The following is a 22,008-nucleotide window of genomic DNA, read 5'->3' as shown; positions in this document are numbered from 1 at the left end:
AAAATGTTTCTTTCAATCCAAACCAATAACTCATAAGAGTTTTTATATTATTTTATATATATATATATATATATATATATATAACATATGATACTCAAAATGATCATCAAACCAGATCACATACTCGAACTACTACTAGTAATAGGTGTATAAAATATAGCAGAAACTATTACCGGCTACCGGTTACCACAATCAATCATCTAACAATAAGCAGTACACTTTTTCTTACAGTCGATGGTGCAGCCACCCCCACCACCGCCAGCTCCATATCCCTTCCCTGACCGGCTATAGGAGGTGAAACACTTTGCAGGACAAGTCAGCTTCTTCTTGTAACAAGGACCTCTCTCCTTGCACACCACAGTAGGCCTTATAATACCACCTTTTGAGTACCCTCCATTTGGACCTCCATAACCAGCTCCATACCCGCCACCAACAATCCCATTTCCCCAACCTTTTCCAAATCCCGGTATTCCAAACCCGGCTCCGGGCCCAAAGTATCCGCCCATTCCAGGATTATCATTTCCACCACCTCTGGTTCTAGGGACAGTAGCAGGTTTGCCTCTGGATGAATTGGGTTGGGGTTGGGGTCGGGTGGAAGTAGATAATGATCCTGAAACAAGTAAAAGAGCTAAAACAAATAAGAAAGTGAAAGTCTTCATTTCTTTTGAAGGTTTTGAGAGATGGGTTTTTGAGAGAGAGAGAAGAAGGTTGAAAGGTGCAGGAGTATTTAAAGGTATAAAGATGCATTAATGGAGGGCAGGACAGGTGGGCATGGGAGGGCCATGTTTTGATTGTAGAGTAGGTTGGGTGCAATTAATGACACTTTATATTTCTACAATTCAGTTAATAGTTAGCAGAAGTACTCTATAACACATAAAAATTTAGCTATATATACGTGTTTTTAATCTAAATTGCCGGTTGGTATAAATATTATTTTGGGAAATAATACTAAAATTAAGATTTGGGCACTTAAATATTAATTTTCATGCAAAACTTTCTGCCTTAAAAGGTGGGGTTTATTTTTATGAGTGGAAGCTGAAATTGGTCATCGTGATGTATATCTGGCAAGTGGACATACTTGATGGTCTTACCATGTTCAAGATAAGCTTTATTCTCTAGTGCTCCACTTGGTAGGGTTCCTTTTCTATTTGTTTGAAATTTGGGCTTTCATGTTGGAAAAAACAGAAAAAATAGCAATCTCTAAATTAAGACGTAAGAGAAATATATAACCATGCATGTGAAAGTATCTATTTAGAGGGAAAAATTTGTGCAAACACATTCATATCTAATATCTTTTTTCTTATGTATATCGATATCGACTAAATATCAAATTCACATAAAATATATAAAGGTCAAATTAGTTAACTAATTGATCGATATTAATCTTTTAATATTAATTAGCTCATATCATCCCGTAAATTCTAATTTCTTACCCAATTCACCTCTAAATTAACCATCAGTACCTCAAAAAAGTGATTTCAATCGCAATTAAACAAACTTAATGAGATTAGACTCCAAAATTATTACCATGAAGTACGGACCAATTTGCTGTAAGCAATTAAGAAATAGATTTATGGCTTAAATAATAAATGTACCCAATTTTTTTGAACATAAATGTTGTCAACTTCCAATCTAGAAAAATTCATTTCGAATTTATAAAATTTTGTAATTATGAGTTTATTTGTGAATTCTAATTACACTAAGTTGAAGGCCCAAATGTTACCCTTCCTTGAGGATGGATGGGTAAGCAATTTGCATGGACAAGACAAGCAAAGAAATTTAAGAGAGGGATGGCTAACAACTATCCATTTATTTTTGACATTTTGAAAGAAAGAAATTTTCAAGATAAAAATATATATTCATATTCAAAATTCTCATTGAATGATTTTATTAAACAAAATAAATTTCATCTTTCTTTTTGCCCAATTTAATCTGTGATATTTTCTTTCTTTCTCTCTCTTTTTTTTTTAAAAAAAAAAACAAAAAAATCCTTCATTGTTATCTACCCAACCAACCCTCCTCCAAAGAGATGTTCCTTAATTACTAGTTGGGAAGTCAAAGCTTGGGCTGGCAGGCTTTATAATTAGGCTGCCTGTGCCAATTTAAGAGAAGCATTGACTTGTGGCTCCATTATTGTGAAAAAATTACTAACACCAAGTACCGCTCTTTCCTGATATCTGTTACATTTAGAATTTTACATCTAAATTATTAAATTGAAGTAATAATTATTGGTCATATACAAAAGGTAAACATAGAAAAAAAAAATTATTACTCCTTAAAACTATAAATGTGACAAATATTATGACACGGAGTCAGGAATTAATAGTCAGAAGTACATCTTGGAAATTAAGGTTGGCCTTGTGCACTTGCTGTCACAGTTGAGCTTGCAATTAAGAAAGCAAAGCAGTTGTAGAAAATAAAATAGGAACTGCGAATTTAGGGTTACATGCATGAAACTCCGTATATTAATATTCATTTCCATGGAATTGGGGACACAGATTCATATGAGTATGGTCCAAAGTCTTGAAGGAGGAATATAAATTATAACGTAGGAAAGAATATATACATTTTTTTTTCCTGGAAGGCTGAAACTAGGAAAAGCTTAGCCTTAGCCAACCCTTATATAATCCTGTGAAGCTTGCTGGCTGCCCCCACAAGCTTAATTGCAAGTGTCAACAATATGGCGTTTTGTCATGATAAGCGGACCAAAATTCAATTTTTAGGATCAGAAAATTAATTAAACCCCTTACCCTTCTTTAATTGTGATTTTGACCAAATGCTGCCGGTGGTTTCTTTACACTCCAGATATTAAATATAAACCAATTACTGTTTAATAGTATCATTTTCTGATATTTTAATACAAAAAAAACATTGGCATTAAATGGATTTGAAATTACTACTTTCTCATTTCTAAAAGTATATTTATTATATAAATTAATTTATCATTTGATCAATTATAATCTATAACTTTAATAATTCAGAATTTTTTTTTTTTTTTTCTCTAATTCTGAAATTTATTGATGGATCAAGCAATAGGGAAACGTTTCGGCAGAAATTTTTCTATCCAACAGACAAACTTCTCCATCCTAAGTGAAACACCGATCTTCAGGAACAGGGAGCTGGGTGCTCTCATAAATATGCAGACTGGCTGTCTAAGTATCTACAGTAGAGACTTCTTAGATACAGAGGATTGGTGAAACATAGAATTTACAAAACTTTACAATAGAGTATTTGTGCTAGACATAAATTGAAAACTCAGAGCCTTGCTGCTGCTCCATAAACAAGAGGAAGAAAAATTACAGAACAAATTTTATTCGTGGTGGCTCCAATGAAATTTTACAGACTAGAGGAATTCCAGCTAGCATCAACAGCTTCAACGATCTTGTCATGTAATACGGGTCCGGCACAAGCGATTATGCCTCTATCAAGACCATCCAAGTACATTCCTTTCGAAAAGTCTAGTGGACGCCCTCCAGCATCAGTAACCACACCACCTGCCTCTTGTATTATAACAGCACCAGCTGCATGATCCCAAATCTTCTCCTTGTAGCCAGCCCTTGCAAACTTCATAAATATCTCTGCATCTCCCCGAGCTATGGCTGCATACTTCACCATGCTGTAAACTCGTAATGGTTGCATTCTGCAGTTAAATTATTAGTTGATTAACATGCCATTTATTTATGTATTCATATCTTTATTGATCCAAGGAGGAATGAAAAACATATTCACCTAAGCCCCATGCTGTGAGCTAGTCCTGCAGTGAAGGAGTGGCTTGAATTTGCCTTCTCTACTGGTTCACAAAAGGTAGCCAATGCTGGATTGTTGATGGAGGATACTCGAACTGGTCTTGCAGAATTTGGCCATACAAGCTTCTTATTTCCTTGGAGTAGAGGTTGCATCCAGGCTTCTCCACTACCTTTACCTGCATAAATCACACAGCCTTTGTCCCAAGATTCAGATGTCGGTGGGGTTAGCTTAGATATAATTCTATGGTAGCGGTGGTGATAATTTAACCATTCCTTTCTCATCGGATAATTAGGACAACCAAGAACTCCAAGCACAACCTCTCCCTCCTCTATCAATGCTAATGCAACGGCATATTGATCTCCACGTACAAAACCTAATGTACCATCAACAGGATCAAGTGCCCAAAATCTTCCAATAGGACCCCCAGATGAGTTGCAATGACTGATGGCTTCAAGAACCTCTGATGTTGTGAGAGCCACTCCTGGAGCATTAAGACCAAACCGAGGTGCTTCAGCTAGACATTCATTCACTGTTTGAACTACAGCTTCTAATAGGCCAGCTTTATGAGTCTTGGAAAGAGTTTCAACATCTTCTTCAGCTACTATTGAGACATTCCTACTTCCCAAGGACTCGCATAGTATCCAGCTAACAGTCGCTTGGACGCTCCAATCTGTTTACAATGGTGTAATCAAGAAATTCAGCCAACTAGGATGCAGTATTTTATATTTACAGCTTATACTCTAAAGAAACTGAATCAGAACCAAAGAAACTGCTTACAACTTAAATTTATCAAATGTTGACCAGTGATCCATAACTGCAACTATACACTAAAACATATATATATTCTTAAAGACATTTTAACGACATGCATCGGGCTTAAGCTCAAAAAGAGAACTTGCAGGCTACATAAAGAACTCGATCATTTGGTCAATATTTCACTTTTTCTGTTGGCATTTTCCCTGCTTTAAGCTTGAAACAAAATTATTTTACTGAATTTTGATTAGTAATACAAATTCGACTGTTCTCAGAAACCTTAATTTAGAACCACAATGCACGAGGCTCATCAAGAAGGTCTAACAATAAATCCATAATGGTATAACACAACTACCATGTTATTTATGCAGAAATTAAGAAAAACTGAGACTTGACCTGTAGGTCAACTACAGTGTTGTTTTATAGAATCCATGTTTTTTTTACTCCCAATAGGATGGTGATAAGGGAACCATATGCTGATACTTCATCAATTTCTAGATCTTGGAAATGCATCAGTAGAAATGACTGTGAGGAAGGTAACAATATGCCAAATCAGTTTACTGTATACGTGCAGTTTTCAATCAAAATCTCAGTTGCCCACTTGCCCTTCTTTTTCCATGTATAAATCAACGAGTGGATAGATTTAACTACATTCTAACTGTAATTTAGTCTGTCTAATGCTTTATTTCTCACTCCCCAATCCCACAATTGTGATAGCTATAGTTCTCCCACCCAAAGGGCATGAAAGGGAGTAATAGCATATGCTCCTGTGGGTCACTTCTATCAGCCACTAATGTTCATTCCATATCAAAATTATTAATTGAGCTTTATTGTAATAACTAATAAGTGTACTAAGTTTGACAGTGATCAATGATGTCTAAATCAAACACTATCAAAGAATAAATTGAACATTCTAAAAAAAAAAAAAAAAAAGGTGAAAGAGAGTCCGACCACAGAATTCTCATTCTAAACCAAATTTAGGTTATGAAATCTCAGGTCTTACCGCAAACAACATAAAATTCAAGGCCAGCAAAAATCTATTATAGAGCAAGCAAAATAGCAAGAACCCATTAAAAAAACCATAAAAAAAAAAAAAAAAAAGGAAGATAATAGTTACCTGCTACAGTGACGAGAGAATTGTCATCCTTGGATTGGACCTGATTATTGGATTTAGAAATGATACTGTCCTGCACTTTCTGGCAAAGAGAACATGCCATTTGCACAGCTCTGACAGCAATATCAATTTCTTTGGAGTATTTTTCTGGTTTTCCAGATAAAAGGTCCAAACTTTTGGGTTCCTCCATTATTGAAGAAGTATAATTTTGGGTTTGGTTTAATTTGGAAAGAGAGACAATTTGAAGAGACTTGTTTTGATAATTCCGACTGTAAGTGAGGAAGCAAGAAGTTTTGCCAAAATGGTTGGGCGCGTACCTTCTTCCTTGTCCCAGAATATGTGGGACTTTGGTAGCCAAGCTTATCGAGCAATTTAAAGGCATCAAAATTATGGGAAATATCTCTTTATTTCTCGTGGTTTTCTATGATTATAATGGGATTCAAAAAGAGATACCAAGAGACAAAAGATAAGAGAAAGTGAAGAAATTAACTCTAATTCACTGGATATTTTGGACACTGTATCCTATAACAAATTGCAATGATTGGAGACTGGAGAAATATTGATAATTTGCACGAATGCTTTCTCTATTCAAAGCACAATTTCAATTTGGTAGCAACCCATTTGGGTTTATTGGGAATTTTATGCTCTTGAAGAAACAACAAGAGACTATTTATACAAAAAAAGAAAAAAATCCCCGCAGAATAAAACAAGCAAGTCCTTATCATTGGCTTGAATATCATGATTTAGCACTCTCAGTCACAGTTTATTAATAGTATTACTTCACTGATCCTACAACAAATCCAGATTAAGCCCAATTTCCAATATTTTTTCAAAAAGAAAAGAATTACATTATTTGATTGTATTTGTGACTGCTACTTGGATTGGATTCGATTAGCCTATTCTTCACAGTTCACATCTGAGTCATCATGAGTTCATCAATACGTTGCACTAAAATGATTTCACCAGTACGTTACCCATTGTCTCTCTTTTCAAAAAATTTCTCTGTATATCACATCTACCCTCAATTCACAATGTGCAACGGTTGGATTTTGCATTGAGAGACAATCCTAATTGGTTCGGGTTTCGCATTGTTTCCTTCAGACTGTGTCTCTTATCTTCTAGTTCCTTATTATCATGATTACTCTTCTAACTCGCTCTCTGCGTTCTCTAAGGGGTGAATACATGATGATTAATTGGACTTTTGGCATAGATAGAGATGTTATTCAATAACCACTACGTGAAGAAAGAGATAAACTTGAATGCCAAGTGGCATTAGCCAATTGGACTGCCTGCTTTGGTTTCAAAATGTTTAAATTTTGGGATTAGATGCTGAAATTCACTAATATACTGTCACACAAATTATTGATATTCAGTTAATTTATTGAGCATCAAATAGTCTGAAATATTATCATTTATTTCTCATGCAATAGTATTTTTGTTATAAATGAAAATATTCAAACTTGAAATCTTTCATTTCTTACGTTTAATAAAAATAAATAAAAGTAAAAGAGCGATGAAATTATATTTAATTAGCATTTATTAATATTTATAGATTTATAACAAAAAGCCCCATCAAAAAAGAGTGATGGACACAATACCAGACTCGTCAAGAAAATTCTGCAATCTAAATCCTCTTATCATGTCACCACTAAGAGAGATTTGGACAAGAATGTGAAAATCAATCAATTTTTTGCAGTATAATATTATGTTAATTGAACACCTTCTAATAGTGTTTATGCTTTGTTCAGTGTTTCGTTTGCGTGACATAATACAAGAATCCTCTATTGATTTATTCCTTATTCGCTATATAAGTTAAAGCCAATTTGTCGTTTGTTCTGATTTTACACGCAAATTCTCCTCGCCACAGTTCTTTTCGACCGTCGTAATATCAAACGGTTCGAATAAATCAATGGGCCATTCTCTCATTTCATATTGGATTCGGGCTTAGCATATGAAGCCCAAAATCTATTGGGCTGGTTTTTCAATTGGGATACATGGAGTAAAAAAAAGTAACCCACAATTCAGTTGGGGAATAATAAATCTGTGTAACTCAATAATGCTTAGGCTCTTTGGGACTCGAGGTATCAAAAATAATAATTTAATAAATAGAAAAGCTTTGGAGTGCTTTTCTCTTATTCTTTGGAGATTGGAGAAAAATAAAATTTTAAAAAAAAAAAAGATTCTAAAGCAAAACTTATTTCTTCTCCACAATCATCGTATTGAGATAGTGGAGAAAATTATACTCTAATGTGATTAGAACCTTAAATTAAACCTTAACAATTATTAGATGCATTGATGTTTAGTGGGATCGTAACTAAAGTTGCAACTCCATTACATCAACCTTAAATAGTCACAAATAAAAAAAATAATAATAATAATAAAAAGTCTTGATTCAATGTAAGAGCATTTGCTAAAGTTTACTTCTTCCATTTATTTTTATTTATGGTTTAAAGTTTTTATACAGTAATTAAAAAAATTACTAAGTTATTTCAGGTTGAGGTGGGCAAGTTCAGGAGCTGGAGCAAGAAGCTAAGAAACGCTGACACTCTGCCCGTTCCAAATAAATACGGACCAAATGTGTCACGTGAAGATTGTGCAATATGTCATAAATAAGACATCGCTTTCTTTTATCGGAATTACCGAATCGGTCGGGCCTTTCTTTTTCAAATTTATAATAATAATAGTAATAAAGCAAGATCTAGCATTATTATTATTGTCTGCTTTCGCTTTAAAATCTAAAATACATATTTTATCCTCACGGGTATCGACTACTTTTTGCTCAAGGCAAGGTCAATATCGTCAATAAAAAACAAAGTGGAAAGCTATAGTTGTAGCTATATCGAAGATTCAATGAAACCCATTTGGGCATTTAGCCGCCACCTCTCTTTAAAACCCACCTGTCAAACCATCAGTAAACACCAAGAGAGAGCAGTCTTTGAAAGGGAAATGGCAGCAGCTGGTGTTAGGAGATCAAGAATGATTGATAATGGTGGAAGTGAAAGTAGAAATGGAAAGTACTCACAGTCACAGTCACAGAGACAGAGGCTGATACCAAAGAGAGGTCAAGTGAAGATGGCTATAGTATTGAGTTTGGCCCATTCTTTTGCTTCCATTTTCTCCTTTTGCAACAGATGTGTTCAGTTAGCTTAATTGATTCATTTGAATCTCAAAATTTTTGACTAAGAGAGAAAAAAATAGCAGATATTAGAAATGAACTGTTGTTTTTTTGTTGCTCAAGTGTTAATTAATCTCTTTTTGTACAAAGACGAATGAAGTTTGGTTATCTAATGAGATTCCCACTTTTCTTAATTTATATCCTATTCTTGTTTTCCATTTTTTTTTATTAGCTACTCTTTTTTTTTTATTTTTTTAATGTGAATCTATATAGAAGCCAAGTGTAAGCGTCTGAAATTGTCAAGTACGAGGATAATAATAATAATTTAGGGTGAATATAAAAAGATAAGATGTAATAATAACAATTGTAAGAAGATAAATTTGATATTTTTAAATAATATTTTTATCATGATAATATCTATTAGTTACGGTCAATCAAGATAATACATTAAATTAATTTAAAATTTAATTAAAATATAAATAACTCAAGCTATAAAATAAAAAATATTTAATTTCTTATTTTAATGATTACCTTAATGTATTTGATAGTTTTGTATATCAGAAGATAGGTTGTACGAACATGGGATATGAGATACGGAAATAAATAAATATTTATTTATAATAAATAAAAAATTAAAAATACTTAATTTTTATTTTAATATAATTAGTTTAAATTAAAATTAAATTAAAATACATATAACTCAAATTATAAAATAAAAATATGTAATTTCTTATTTTAATGATTACCTTAACGTATGAGGTGATCTTATATACCAGAAGTTAGGTTGCACGGACATGAGATACGGAAACGTACGGAATATAATAATAAATAAACAATCATTTATAATAAATAATAAACATAAAATAAAAAAATACTCAATTTCTTATTTCAATATAATTAGTTAAATTCTCAAAATTATTATCACTGTTGAAAAAATTATATCTATCTATATAATATAGAAAAGTCGGGTAGTTTGCTTTATATGAAAACCAAATATAAGTAGCACAGTTTGCTACTTGGTATTACTTTGGATTATAGAATGACGGATATTAAAATTCAAACAATTTAGCACAATTATAAAAATTGTAAAAAGATCAATTGTTTTATATTTTTAGATAATCCCTCTATCAATATATTATCTATATAAAAAATTATCTATAGCATTTAATATATTAATATAAATTCATTTTTTTTTCCAAAACAATTAATAAGTAATCCACACGTTTAAAAAGAGTGTGAATAAACAATACATTACTATTAAATAACAATATATAAGCAATTTAAAAAATATAAATTGGAACGTATGGTATACAATAACTTTTTAAAAACTAAGACATCCACACACTTATGACACACAACACTAAATAAATAACACATTAATATTTTAAATAAATAAATAAAAATTTATAATAAATTATAAACATAAAATAAAAAAACTTAATTCTTATTTTAACGACACAAAAAATATTTAAAAAAACTTCATTTTTATTGATAGTAAACATTGCTCGGTGCATCGGGCAAGTTATAATACTAGTTATTATGCTCAACAATAATTAATTTGGCGTTAGCTCAGTCAAAACAATTTTACTCTCTGGATGTTATCATTGTTACCAAACCTCTAAAAACGTAAAAATAAAAAAATAAAATGATTGTCATAAGTGAAATTCTCTATCTCTTCTGCATTAATAAAAAAAAATTGAATAATATCTCTTTTGCATTACTTCATCTGCCCCTTATTAATGTCAACATTAAAACTTTTTTATATAATTTCATTTGTCATTTAAAAAAAATAAGAAAATATTTATTTTTTTTAGCTCTATATATGCCTGTTAATATCTTCTGTAAATAAGTGTTAATTAATTATTATTTTTAGAATTAGATGGTTTAATAATTTCCTTAATCTTATTTAATCATATTTTTATGCAATTATCTTAAATATTATTCTAAAAAAGAGGACGGAGGAAATATAATATAGTTATTACATTCTCAATTAGATTTAATTATTAAATTGAGATAGATAAATCTATATAAAAAAAAGAAGGGATATTATTAATTGATTTATTAGTTTATATTTAATGCTAGATTTGACATGATCAAAATAACAATAATGACAATTGAGTGTGTGACAGACATAATCCTACTTAAGCATTGACGTAATTGTTGTTCCAAAACGATGACACCTTCACAATAATTATAGGTGCATCCCCCACTTTCAGACATACATGTCTAACCAAGTAATTAAAAAAACATAATTAAGCTAGCAGCCTTAGTTAATTAATTTTATATCCAACTTTGTTGGCTCCGAATCTATTCTTTCGTTCACAAAATCTTTCACAACTTAATAAATTTGTCGATGGATATATATCTTATGAGTGGTTCATTGAATCCAATACCTTTCCCTTTCAAGTAAAGAATTATGGGAATGCTATTAACAATGTTTTTTTTTTTTTTTTTAAATGACATTCATTTGAGTTCTCTTTATGAGAAATAGAAAGAGCAGAGTACACATGATTAACATTAATAATTTTTCATTTAACATTAAAATACACACTATGATATTAATTATTGTTACAAATATTAAAGGTAATGTCTTTATCATCTTTTAATTAACACTTTATATTCAAGTCACACTTTGAAAACCCTAATACCCAAGAAAAGATGGGTTTTGGTGGGTGACTTTGAATATTTCTTTTAGGATCAATTTTAATTTTTTTTTTTTTTTGGTCTTTAAAGATAAAAGATACATATGCAAAGATTGTGACTTGAAAGTGGATTCCACTAATTCCTCGAGTTAACTATTTAATTAGGTAGATGTTGCATTATTGCTACAAATCTCCCACTTCATATGGAATGAATTATGTAATAAAATAGTATGAAAATTAACATATTTCCACGTCGAATGTAAGAATATTGAATTGATTCATGAATTTTAAGTGACGTGATGAAAATATATTTTTAATATTACTCTTATAATAAAAATAAACTTCAAAATGATTTTAAACTGAGGATCTTATATTGAAATTTTTATAAAATTCTTTCAAACAATTTTATTTTTTAATTCTCGATAATATTTTCACTAGTCAAATATAGATACACAAATCTAAATGCAAAATGAAATGTAATTTTTTTTTTTGAAAATCATAAACATTAATTTGTAGAATTATAGATATCTAAACATTAGAGAGTTGCCAAATACTCCAATTTATGACGAAGAAAATGGTAATAGGTGGGGTCTGCAATTGCATAAGGACATGTCTAATCTTATCTGTTTGGGTGGAATCAGATCTTTAGTAAGAAAAAGATAAAGCAAAGGGACAAAAACCATACCGTGGAAAGTAAGGATGGGCCCATTTTTGTTATATTTAAATTAAATGTCTAACCCTAATTGATGGATGGCTGATGGCTCCAGCATGGAAGCAAATAGGCCACGTGATTTTTATCACGTTGCACAATCAAAAATGCTTTTAATTAATCATTACTAACTTAGACCTTATTTTAGTACTAGTGGTAGCATTTTGTTTTACTAAAATAGGTTCTTGTTGTCGCCTACGTTAATGACATATTTGCCCTTATTAAATGTGTTCACATTCGTTGAACACCAAGATTCCTTTTTTTTTTTTTTTTTTAATCTTTGAAATTAGTGTTCATACTTCACGCATAAGCAATGATAATTAGAATATGTCAAGTTTAGAAACAAAATATTTTTTTTTTTGAAAAATAATATATTAGAAAACAAAATTGCTCATAGTAACAATATTAACCAGTGGTTTTAAGTTTAAATTCTAATATAAAAATCCATTTTCGACAGTTGCCATTTTAATGGAATTCAAGAACCATGAGTACTAATAAAACCAACAAAATGCTGGTCAGAAATCAGAATTCTTTGGTGAGGTCAGGTTACTGAGATGATTGACTTTGTCTCCCGGTCAAATTTGCGAAAATATATGATGCCACAGCTGGCACTTTCAGGGTCAAGATTGTCAACTGAGAGTCAAAATTAAAGGGGCACGACTCGTAATTACATCAGGAATCCGGGGTGTTAATCAATATATCCCTGTATATAAAGGTTTGAAAGGAAAGAGCTTTGAACACAACCAACCAACTCGAAGCCAAAATTGAAGTTTCCACTTCCAGTTCCGGAGCTATTAATTCTAATTATAACTTCTGTTTAGTCCTTTTTCAAGAGAAAGAAAGATGCCAGGTTCTATGATCAACAGCAGGAAGGTTTCAAGGGGATTTCACGGCCGTCCGATCCCAAAGAGAGGACAAGTGAAGGTGGGAATAGTGGTGGGTTTGGCTCACTCTGTAGCCTCCATCTTCTGTCGACGAACTTCTCATCACTTCAGTTGAGTTCAGCTGCTTACAGAAGCAAAGATCCGTTTTTGTATGGTTTTTTGTAAGACAAATAGAGAGAGATGTTTGTTTTTGAGTAATAATTAGAGGCTGCCTGTTGTACAGATCGAAACTCGAAAGTTACTAGTTTTGCACATAAATGAAGTCTATATATTTTGAATTCAAATCCCGTCTTTTGTATATCACCAATTATGTCTTTTTGATTCAGTTCAAAAAAAGAAAATTATGTCTTTTTTATGTCTTTGAAGTTTTGTCTATTACGGTAAGCCTTCAATTGAAAAGGAAGTAATGAAAAAATTGTTTCAGAGATTTAAATTGTAAATTCATATAACAGAGCCAATCCAAGGATGAGAAAATGAAAAATCTTTAGAAAATAAAACGAAAATTGCTACCTCTTTCTTCCATACTCGCTGTTGTTAGCCGCCGGTCGTAATCACATGAAGCATAGCGGCCAGTAACCACCTTTTGTGCTACGGCCTACATGATAATTGACACGTCAGCCATCATATTTACAAAAACGACGTTTCTTCTTTTCTAAAGAGCTGGTCGTTTCATTTGTGCATTCATTGAACTGTCCTCTGTTAAACGATATCGAACGACGAATGAACCGTTTGAAGGAGAGAGTGGGTCGAAGAAGAAAAGGACAGCCACGTGTTTTCTAAATATGCGGTTTTAACTTTTTAATCCGCCATGAATATTTGTCCTCTCTGTTCATCAGTTTGATTTTTTTTTTTTTATCTGGAAATTCTGAACCTTGCTATGAAAATAACCAAATAGAAAGAAGAACAGCTAAAGTACATGGAGAGTTGGTTACAATTCTGACTTACACGTGGATTGTACACTTAGTTAGATTAGCTACTGTGACGAGGGAACAGCATACGGTACATAGTATAAGCAGTAGCGCTTAGATATTTTTTTTTCTTTTGCACAGAATATACAGATAATACGCAATGCAGAAGAGAATGTTTGTCTCCTAAATTCTTTTTCTTCTTGATAACCATAATCTGATCAATAGTGTACTCTTTCTAATCTTATTGCTGGTTACAAATAAAAAAAAACCTTAAATTGGATCTTATCCCAAAACTTTATAATATTGGCAATCGATACATTTGCCAGCTCAACGCCTGAAAGCAGTGTAAAGAATGAACAAACAATGGCAATGGTAAATGCAGGATTTAAGAAACTATCCTATCCTCGAGTTGTCTCTGCCAAAAACCAAGGTGGTTGCCCAGTTTACAGCCACGTAAAATCTGTTCCTCCAACTGACCACACGTGTAAGATAAGCAGAACGCCAGATTAGCCAGCTAAGAAATCCTGCAAGTGATAATCCTTTTGCATCCTGCCAAAGAATTGAAACATAAAAGATCATAAACATAAAGCCCAATGCACCAGAGTTGTTGCTTTGGCTGGACATCGAAGTGGAAATCTTAGAGTTGTCAATACTACTTCAATCCCAGTACTGAACCCATAATCATTGAATCATAAAACAAAATTTTTGGAACATCTTGTGCTTTACCTTAGACTGGCGCAAATCAACAAGGGCCTTGTAACGCCCAACTGATGCCATGCTACCCATGTGCTTATACACAAAAGGGTCGCCTAGAGGGACCTCTTTTGCACTGAAAGCCTTTCCTCCATTTTGCCTTCCAATGTTGTTAAACAACTGCACTAGATATTTCCCTTGCCTTTCTGCAACCTGCTTAAGAATTGTAAATTGATTAGCAAAAACTCCATTGATACTAATATATATCTTGCAGCAAACTTCTGCTGACCTGAGCCAAAGCTGGAAGCACTGGCCTCCCTGTCTGTTCAAGAAAACCAGCACAATCTCCAAGTGCAAACACATCTTCTACTGCAGGTACCCGCAACCATTGATCAATACCAATCCTGCATTACTCAATAAGATAAGTTAACAGAGGATTTACATGCATGGATCAGATGACATTGAAGAATTGAGATGAAAAGGGAAAAATGTTGAAAAAGAAATGTTTTTTGTAAAATACCTTCCACCAGGAGACTTGGGAAGATTTAGTGACTTAACAAACTCAGATGGACCAACACCAGTGGACCATACCAGTAGACCATATGGAACTTCAGTACCATCACTGAGTACTAATTTCCTGGAATGCACCTCTTTCACTACGCCTTTCGTGAGACAAACACCACACTGATACAAAACTCCCACTTGTCATGGATTGTCATAAAAAAAGAAACACATTCTGAGATACAAAACAAACAAGTTGGATTCAATTAATTACCTTTGTCAAATGATTTGTTGCATATTGTCGCAGTCCAACATCAAATGATGATAGAATCTCATTGGCCTGTTCAGGAAGACCAAAATAAAACATTAGCAAATGCCTCAATCAATAATAGGTTAGTTGTTCATGGATAAGTGGTGATTCATGTTAATTACCTCTATAAGAGTGACCTTAATGTGATCCTTAACATGAGCAAACCGTTCTTGAACATCTCTCATGATAAAATCACTCAATTCACCACTAAATTCCACTCCTGTAGGACCACCTCCAATAACCACACAGTGTAAGAGGCGGCTCTTCTCTTCTTCAGATATGCCTTTAATGACGTTATCAGAATTAACTACTCTGTTAGTACTTTGGCTTCCTTCAAATAATCATAAATGTACTAAAATTGCACCAAGACTATGAACTCACCTGGATTTTCAGAAAGCATAAGATTCAAGAGGAGCTTCTTCCTTATTTCTTGAGCATGATTTACTTCTCTTAGGAAAAATGCGTGTTCCTTAACTCCCTTGATACCAAAAGTCAAAGGCTCAGCTCCAGCAGCAATAACAAGCTTGTCATATGCAACTTTAAACCGGTAAGGCTCCTGAGGTAATCCACCATTGCTAACTGTCTCACAGAACACCTGATCACATAGAAAAACATTTATTTATAATTATTGTTAAATCAAAATGAAACTTATTATGGTTAAAATCTGCATAATTTCGAATGTCATTAACAAAAACTACTTCAATAAGGGTGTCCGCATGGACAAGCGGCTTTCTGCATTGCAATTATCAATACTTGTGCTACTTTGCTGTTCAAATTATGATAATTTTTGAATTTCAGGCAAGTATTTTGCACGCATACGAGAAAAGAACTTCCCATTACTTGAGATTATGACATTTCTCAAAGAGAATGGAAGTAATGCATACATGATCAATGACAAATATGAAAAATAAAATGCAAGCAGGAAAAAAAAAAAAAAAAAAGAAGAAGACCCACTTCATGTTTGTCCGTGTCAACACCGATGCAGGAAGCCAGATAAAAGTACGAATTAGGACTTGTTGCCAATGCAGATTGTATCCGACTAACAGGCTCAGCTACAGAGCGAAATTCAAGGGTTCCAACACAAGTTGAAGCAAGCAAAGGAGTGAAGACCATGTGATTCCTTGGTGATATGCAAACAACATCATATATTTTGGTGTCAAGTCCTTTCATGAATCGACATGCTGCCCATCCAGTGCCAAGTACAACCACTCTTGGCTTTTCACCAGGTTTGGTTGCTTCTAGACCTGGATACCTTCTTTCATCATACTCATTTTCAGACTCGTCCAAAATCCTCTCTGCATTAGGAAATTGGTAGTTTGGGGTTACCCTTATTCCCCTGTTCCAAAAACTTGCATGATTTACTGTGCTGAAGGTGGAAAGGTACGACAAATGGCTCCCTGCAATGACATTTCTAAGGGAAGGTGAAGACCATCTATGAACTAATACTCCTTCACTTGCATAACTACTGAAGGTGCCTTCTGCTCTTCTCAAGCCAGTCCTAGCAATTCTTGAAAACGCCATGCTCAGACTATCGGTTTGAAATTCCAGACCAGATACCCTTTAAGCTCTCAATTCAAAGTATAATCAGAATTCTTGGCCTGTTGAACCTGCACTCAGAGTGAAAGAAATTAGCTTTGAAAATTGCATGTATTCTGAATGGAAGAGTTCAAGGTTTTTATATAGAAAACCAATTGAAAACTCCAAATAATTTGGAATAGAGAAAACCAATTTGAAAATTCCAAATAACTTAAAAGTTAAAGACATCACGTAATGAAGTTAGTTCAAACTTCAAGGGGCATCAAGAAAACCAAAGCAAAACTTGGCTTTCCCCATCATGTAACGGTAGATGCGAAGAGAAAACTATAGGCATTCGAAGCAAAAGCACAATAATCTATCATTCCCAACAACGTGTGCTATAGTAACTAGCTACCAGCACTGCTAATAAAGATTCCCTAAAAATGCTTAACAAGCAAAATTAACGTTTTCAACTAGGATGACACATGAAATACATAGTTAATTGAATTCACTTGTAGCTTGATCAACTGGTTTGCTATATGCTCAAATACGGAGCTTCAGCAAAACGCAAAGTATACTGATATAGCTAGAGGCAACCACTGAAGCAATTGAATTTGCTTGTGAAATGCAACCCGTGTGACCTATCTACCCTAATAAATATTGAAACAATATCGGATTCTGAAGGAACCAATTTCCATTTCACATTTAAAAAGTTAAAATCTGGCATGTGCCACAGAATAATCGTTGTTTCCAAAGATCAAAACCTGGGTATTATTTTAATAAGCAAATATAAAATATCCAGCAGGGAAAAAAAAAAGGAAGTGAAATTTTTTAATGAGCATGATCACATCACAAAGTTTAAAGAAGCAAACTTGAGTAAATATAAAATATCCAGCAGGAAAAAAACAGAAGTGAAATTTTTTAATGAACAGGATCACATCACAAAGTTTAAAGAAGCAAACTTGAGTAATTAAATTATTTAGCATGCAATAAATTACTTGATCATCTCAGAGAATGTTCAGCAAAGAAGTTATAAACTTTAACAGATCTTGTCAATGCTCGGAGAAAATAATGAAAGAAACGAGTTAGATGGAACTAAAAATGTACCAAACAAAATGAGATTCATAACGAACACAATAAATGGCAACAAAAACGACCCGTTACACAAGAAAACAGAGCATTTTGTGAAAAGTGAAAACAGAGAGCAATCGAAACAAAATCATGATTGGTAAAAGTAGAAGGTTCAAGAACATTACTATTTTTTTGTGGGTTCAAGCTTGAATAGAAAGGAGAGACTGTGTCCAAGATTTCTGGATCTGCTTTTTAGGCGGAAAAAAAATAATGATTTTGAATTAAAAAAATAAAGCTAGCAGAACAAATTGTATGTTCTTATGGTAGCAGACTTGAAACGCAAGAAAGTCATAGCAGAAACCTCTATATTTATAATATTAAAGTACAGTAAAAGAAAGTGAAAAAGGCAGCGCTTTCCTCGGAAAATTCCTGTTTTGTTGTATTCAATTTGTGCTGCGAGTGAGTTGGCAATGGAAGAGAAATGGACAGGGAAAGAAAGCTCGTTTCTGCTAAATGAGAAAGGGGTAGTTTTGGAAATCTACAGTACAGTCAATTTTGACCGCTGATGTTGTAGCTGCACTGCATATAAAACCCTAGTAGCTGGGTGTATGTGTCACATGCGATCAACCACATAAACGTGCGATCAACCGTACGAATTTTTTGGTTGATTTGAAGCCTGATGTCAGCGTCCCAACTGTGTTTTAAAATGGTTAGCATATTCAACGGTGGACAAGAGGGTCTTGAAGGACCCACAAGATCCTAGGAATCTGGAAGGAGAAAACTAGAATAAGAGTGACAGAGAGGACACGTTCAAAGGTTAAAGTAGGGGTTTTCGTGTCAAATAAAGACCCTCAGAGTCGCTAGCGTGTCCAATTGACAGTGGCTGGATGATGGTCGTGGCAGTTAGTTCCCATGATCTAGGGCCGTCCATTTTCATGTTATTTAAAATGTTTGTGCTTTCGCAACCGTTGATAGTCCGCCGCCTGGTCCCACGTTTTGGACCAGCAAACGTGGGTCAAAATTTGGCAGGAAAAAAAAAAAAAAAAATCTAAACTAAAATAATAATGCTTCGAGATCATCGATGCACAGGGGAGGCTTATTTTGTAATTATCGATAATTTGTTGTTCTTTCAACTTATTTAATTATATAATAATAAAACTATATTATTTATATAATAATAAAATAAATTTATTTGTTGAATTGCTAATAATATATTGATTAGGTTGAAAAATAACTTTAATTTTCATAATGCTGAAAATATAAATTTGATTTCTCAAAAATGCACTGTCTAATATAAAATTATTTTAGTCGATTGTATTGCGTCTATCAGAAATATTTAGAGTTGATTATCTAAATTTACGAGCTAAATTTCATTGATTGAAGAATTTTGCATTTTGGATTTAATTCAATAAATTATATAATTTATTAGATAAAAAAAATCATGCAATTATAAAATGATATTCATATCTCAATTCTTAATCATTTTACAATTAATTCCTAATATTACTTTTTAACCGTTGAATTGAATAATTTATTGATTCGTATTTAACATTTAAGTTCAACTCAACAATAAAAGCCTAATAAACTAATAGGATTTGGGGAAACGCTACGATTTGTGCAACACGTTGCAAAACTTGACATTTGCATGTTTAATGTTTGATGCGTGTCAAAAACGTGCATGAAATAAGCAACAACCATTATTATTTTTATAAAGACTTTATTTAACGCCGTTGAAGAGAGTGAACTAAACGCAAGTTGCTAAGGAACATGCATAATTCAAATCAAACGCGAATATTCCAAATTAGATGATGAAGATGCTCCCATATGCTATATATATATATATATATATATATATATATATATTCCTTTTTAGCTGTAATCAATTAGCAAATGCAACTGCTACTTGGCTGACAAGGTAAAACGTCAATGAAATGTTATTACTTTTGCTAATTGCTGTTAGCGTAAATTTTGTCCATACAGGAATAAGAACTTTCAAATACAAGGGAAAAACATGAAAGAACAAACAACGATGGTGATTTATGAACATCAGGAAATGAAGCAGATGATAATTCAAGTCAGTTAAAATGACTGGTTAAGGAGAATAAATGGATGATAACGAGTTTTTCTGCTCCTTTGTTGATGAATCAATTGCTTATTAGGTTGCTAATGTCATCTCATCTTCAGAATCTCCAAAAATTGAATTCAAGAACATGGCTAAACGAACTCCTCCTTGAGCGATGCGTTTCATCACAACTGGCATCCTTGAATTGAAATAATCATCTATAGGTACAGTTATATCACTTGATTAATTAATCTTGTCTATGCATAAAGCCACAAACTCGAAGCTTTCTTTAATGAAACCCTCGTATAAATATTGAAGAGAAGGTGGTCTTTATCCTCCATATCTTAGAAAGCCAGAGTTATGAACAAAAAAATACCTGCTAGAGTTGCACCTTCCTTGACGCCTTTGTAACCCCATTTGCAAGCTAGATTTATGCTCTCTACTGCATATCTACACACATTAAAAACAGAAGATCTGAACATGGCCACCTACAATTTGCAAATTCTAATGAAGATAAGTAGAAGAGAACCCACTTGTTTGGACATGAAAGGAGATCCTCACAGTCTTTCCATGATGTTGAATCGTCGGACCATGTTCCCTGTTTTTATCATAATAATAAAAATTAAAGAAAAAAAAATGCATGAGAATACTGAGAACTTAATTGCATATGTTATTACATCAGTGAAGTTCCCTTCAATGGATTCTTGGAGGAGGTCCATGTCATTTTCGTAGAAATCTTTTAAAGCTGTTAGAATAATCTCTCTATCCCACACCTGTAGTCATCGATTACATGAAGTAGTTAATCCAGGTTCCAAGAACAAAAATATTCATACAGGTCTCAAGAGAACACTCACATGATGGAGATTAGATTTGTGCCTGTACCAGTGCAACTCAATGGTGTTCCCTCCTTCATCACTAGTGAATCCAACATGCATTGGCTGTTGAAATTTTGGAACAAGAAGAAAATTAGCTTTTAATATTGATAAAAATAAACTAATAAAAAATAGAAACATACATATACCTGATGAATATCTCCCATGAAATGAGACAAGAATAGCAAAGCTTCAGTCAAATTATCTGCAAAAAAAGGTAACAAATCAGCTTAATTGATTACCCAGCCTATAAATTCAATTATACGAGTGGCATGTGAAAATTCTTTACATCTGCGATCAGTGGAACCCTCTCTGTAGTGCAAAAGTTGAGATGTAAAATTTTGGATGGCACCAGCAACACACCTGTCCTTCACACAGTCCCCTATTTAATACAGTTTTATACATAAATAGGTAAATAACTTGAATAGAAGAAAATGGCAATGGTTATTAACGTTTAACATTAGAGAGTTAGTTAACAGTTACTTGAGTAATCAAATGTGCAGGCCTTGTCTGGGGTATCGATGAAGTGAAGAGGACTTGTCCACCTGTACTTGTACCAGTGTCTGATTTGGTCAGGCCATATGCACAGTGCTGATAAGTCTCCGTTCACACTGTGAGGCAGTAAATGTTCTACAGCATGCGCTGCTTCAGGTCCAAGGAGGTTCTGTTAATTACAAATTAACTATTAGTTCTTCTCTGATTATCTTTAATGCATCAAAGATCCTTCTTGGACAGTGGGACCTGCTACTTATAGATAAAAATGGATGTGATAGTTTACCTGTGCAATCCGACAAGTCATTATGTGACCCTCCTTGCTCCAGCCTAGAGCTCCAGGCACAAAAATGGTAGCGAAACCCACAAACATTACAAATCTCCAAAGGCTTTGAATTTTCATTTTTTCTTTATCAACTCAAATTTCCTTTCTCCCAATCATACACAAATAAAAAATAAATGACAAATGAAAGGAGCCTAATAGAACGAGTTAGTTATATACAAAACTTGCAAGAGATTTTAGATATACATATATGCAACAAGGAACAGGTTCTCATTGAGTACAAGTATTAAATTCCACATTAGAGTTTCCTTTACGTTGACAATTTTTTTCCTCAAGC

General features: G+C 33.1%; 4 protein-coding genes across 4 annotated transcripts; all 4 read right to left on the bottom strand.

The window, feature by feature from the left end:
• Positions 1-6: 6 nt before the first annotated feature.
• LOC105649484 (uncharacterized) lies at positions 7-801 on the bottom strand. The gene has a single exon (XM_012236138.4). The coding sequence runs from the start codon at positions 657-659 to the stop codon at positions 201-203; it is 459 nt and encodes a 152-aa protein (XP_012091528.1). The 5' UTR covers positions 660-801; the 3' UTR covers positions 7-200.
• A 2,303-nt stretch (positions 802-3,104) lies between these two features.
• Positions 3,105-6,266, bottom strand: LOC105649483 (3',5'-bisphosphate nucleotidase AHL). Its single transcript, XM_012236137.4, has 3 exons — positions 5,618-6,266; positions 3,730-4,417; positions 3,105-3,640 (listed from the first exon to the last, which is right to left on the bottom strand). The coding sequence occupies exons 1-3, from the start codon at positions 5,994-5,996 to the stop codon at positions 3,337-3,339; spliced, it is 1,371 nt and encodes a 456-aa protein (XP_012091527.1). The 5' UTR covers positions 5,997-6,266; the 3' UTR covers positions 3,105-3,336.
• Positions 6,267-14,047: 7,781 nt separating this feature from the next.
• Positions 14,048-18,435, bottom strand: LOC105649482 (internal alternative NAD(P)H-ubiquinone oxidoreductase A2, mitochondrial). The gene is made up of 9 exons (XM_012236136.4): positions 18,148-18,435; positions 16,331-16,983; positions 15,758-15,971; positions 15,499-15,659; positions 15,341-15,406; positions 15,086-15,249; positions 14,855-14,969; positions 14,599-14,778; positions 14,048-14,421 (listed from the first exon to the last, which is right to left on the bottom strand). Exons 2-9 carry the CDS (start codon positions 16,895-16,897, stop codon positions 14,266-14,268), a joined length of 1,623 nt encoding a protein of 540 aa, XP_012091526.1. The 5' UTR covers positions 16,898-16,983; positions 18,148-18,435; the 3' UTR covers positions 14,048-14,265.
• Positions 18,436-19,870: 1,435 nt separating this feature from the next.
• BFN1 (bifunctional nuclease i) lies at positions 19,871-21,943 on the bottom strand. Its single transcript, XM_012236135.3, has 9 exons — positions 21,675-21,943; positions 21,380-21,560; positions 21,186-21,278; positions 21,046-21,101; positions 20,879-20,962; positions 20,702-20,797; positions 20,558-20,622; positions 20,401-20,474; positions 19,871-20,242 (listed from the first exon to the last, which is right to left on the bottom strand). The coding sequence occupies exons 1-9, from the start codon at positions 21,789-21,791 to the stop codon at positions 20,118-20,120; spliced, it is 891 nt and encodes a 296-aa protein (XP_012091525.1). The 5' UTR covers positions 21,792-21,943; the 3' UTR covers positions 19,871-20,117.
• Between the last annotated feature and the right edge of the window lie 65 nt (positions 21,944-22,008).

The sequence above is a fragment of the Jatropha curcas genome, chromosome 11, assembly GCF_041381405.1.
Source record: "Jatropha curcas cultivar XTBG-Jc1 chromosome 11, XTBG_Jcur_1.0, whole genome shotgun sequence".
In the NCBI taxonomy this organism is placed as follows: Eukaryota; Viridiplantae; Streptophyta; class Magnoliopsida; order Malpighiales; family Euphorbiaceae; genus Jatropha; species Jatropha curcas.
The sequence above is the reverse complement of the archived record's forward strand: the minus strand, read 5'-3'. Positions and strand labels throughout refer to the sequence as shown.

Coding starts and splice junctions, on each gene's coding strand:
- LOC105649484 (XM_012236138.4), bottom strand. CDS start 659: ATGAAGACTTTCACTTTCTTATTTGTTTTAGCTCTTTTACTTGTTTCA.
- LOC105649483 (XM_012236137.4), bottom strand. CDS start 5,996: ATGCCTTTAAATTGCTCGATAAGCTTGGCTACCAAAGTCCCACATATT. Junction 4,418..5,617: donor TTCTCTCGTCACTGTAGCAG/GTAACTATTATC, acceptor CATTGTAAACAG/ATTGGAGCGTCCAAGCGACT. Junction 3,641..3,729: donor GCTCACAGCATGGGGCTTAG/GTGAATATGTTT, acceptor ATTTAACTGCAG/AATGCAACCATTACGAGTTT.
- LOC105649482 (XM_012236136.4), bottom strand. CDS start 16,897: ATGGCGTTTTCAAGAATTGCTAGGACTGGCTTGAGAAGAGCAGAAGGC. Junction 15,407..15,498: donor TTAAGGTCACTCTTATAGAG/GTAATTAACATG, acceptor CTTCCTGAACAG/GCCAATGAGATTCTATCATC. Junction 14,779..14,854: donor TGCTTCCAGCTTTGGCTCAG/GTCAGCAGAAGT, acceptor ATTCTTAAGCAG/GTTGCAGAAAGGCAAGGGAA.
- BFN1 (XM_012236135.3), bottom strand. CDS start 21,791: ATGAAAATTCAAAGCCTTTGGAGATTTGTAATGTTTGTGGGTTTCGCT. Junction 21,279..21,379: donor CTGCACATTTGATTACTCAA/GTAACTGTTAAC, acceptor TGTATTAAATAG/GGGACTGTGTGAAGGACAGG. Junction 20,475..20,557: donor CTCCTTTCATGTCCAAACAA/GTGGGTTCTCTT, acceptor TAATGTGTGTAG/ATATGCAGTAGAGAGCATAA.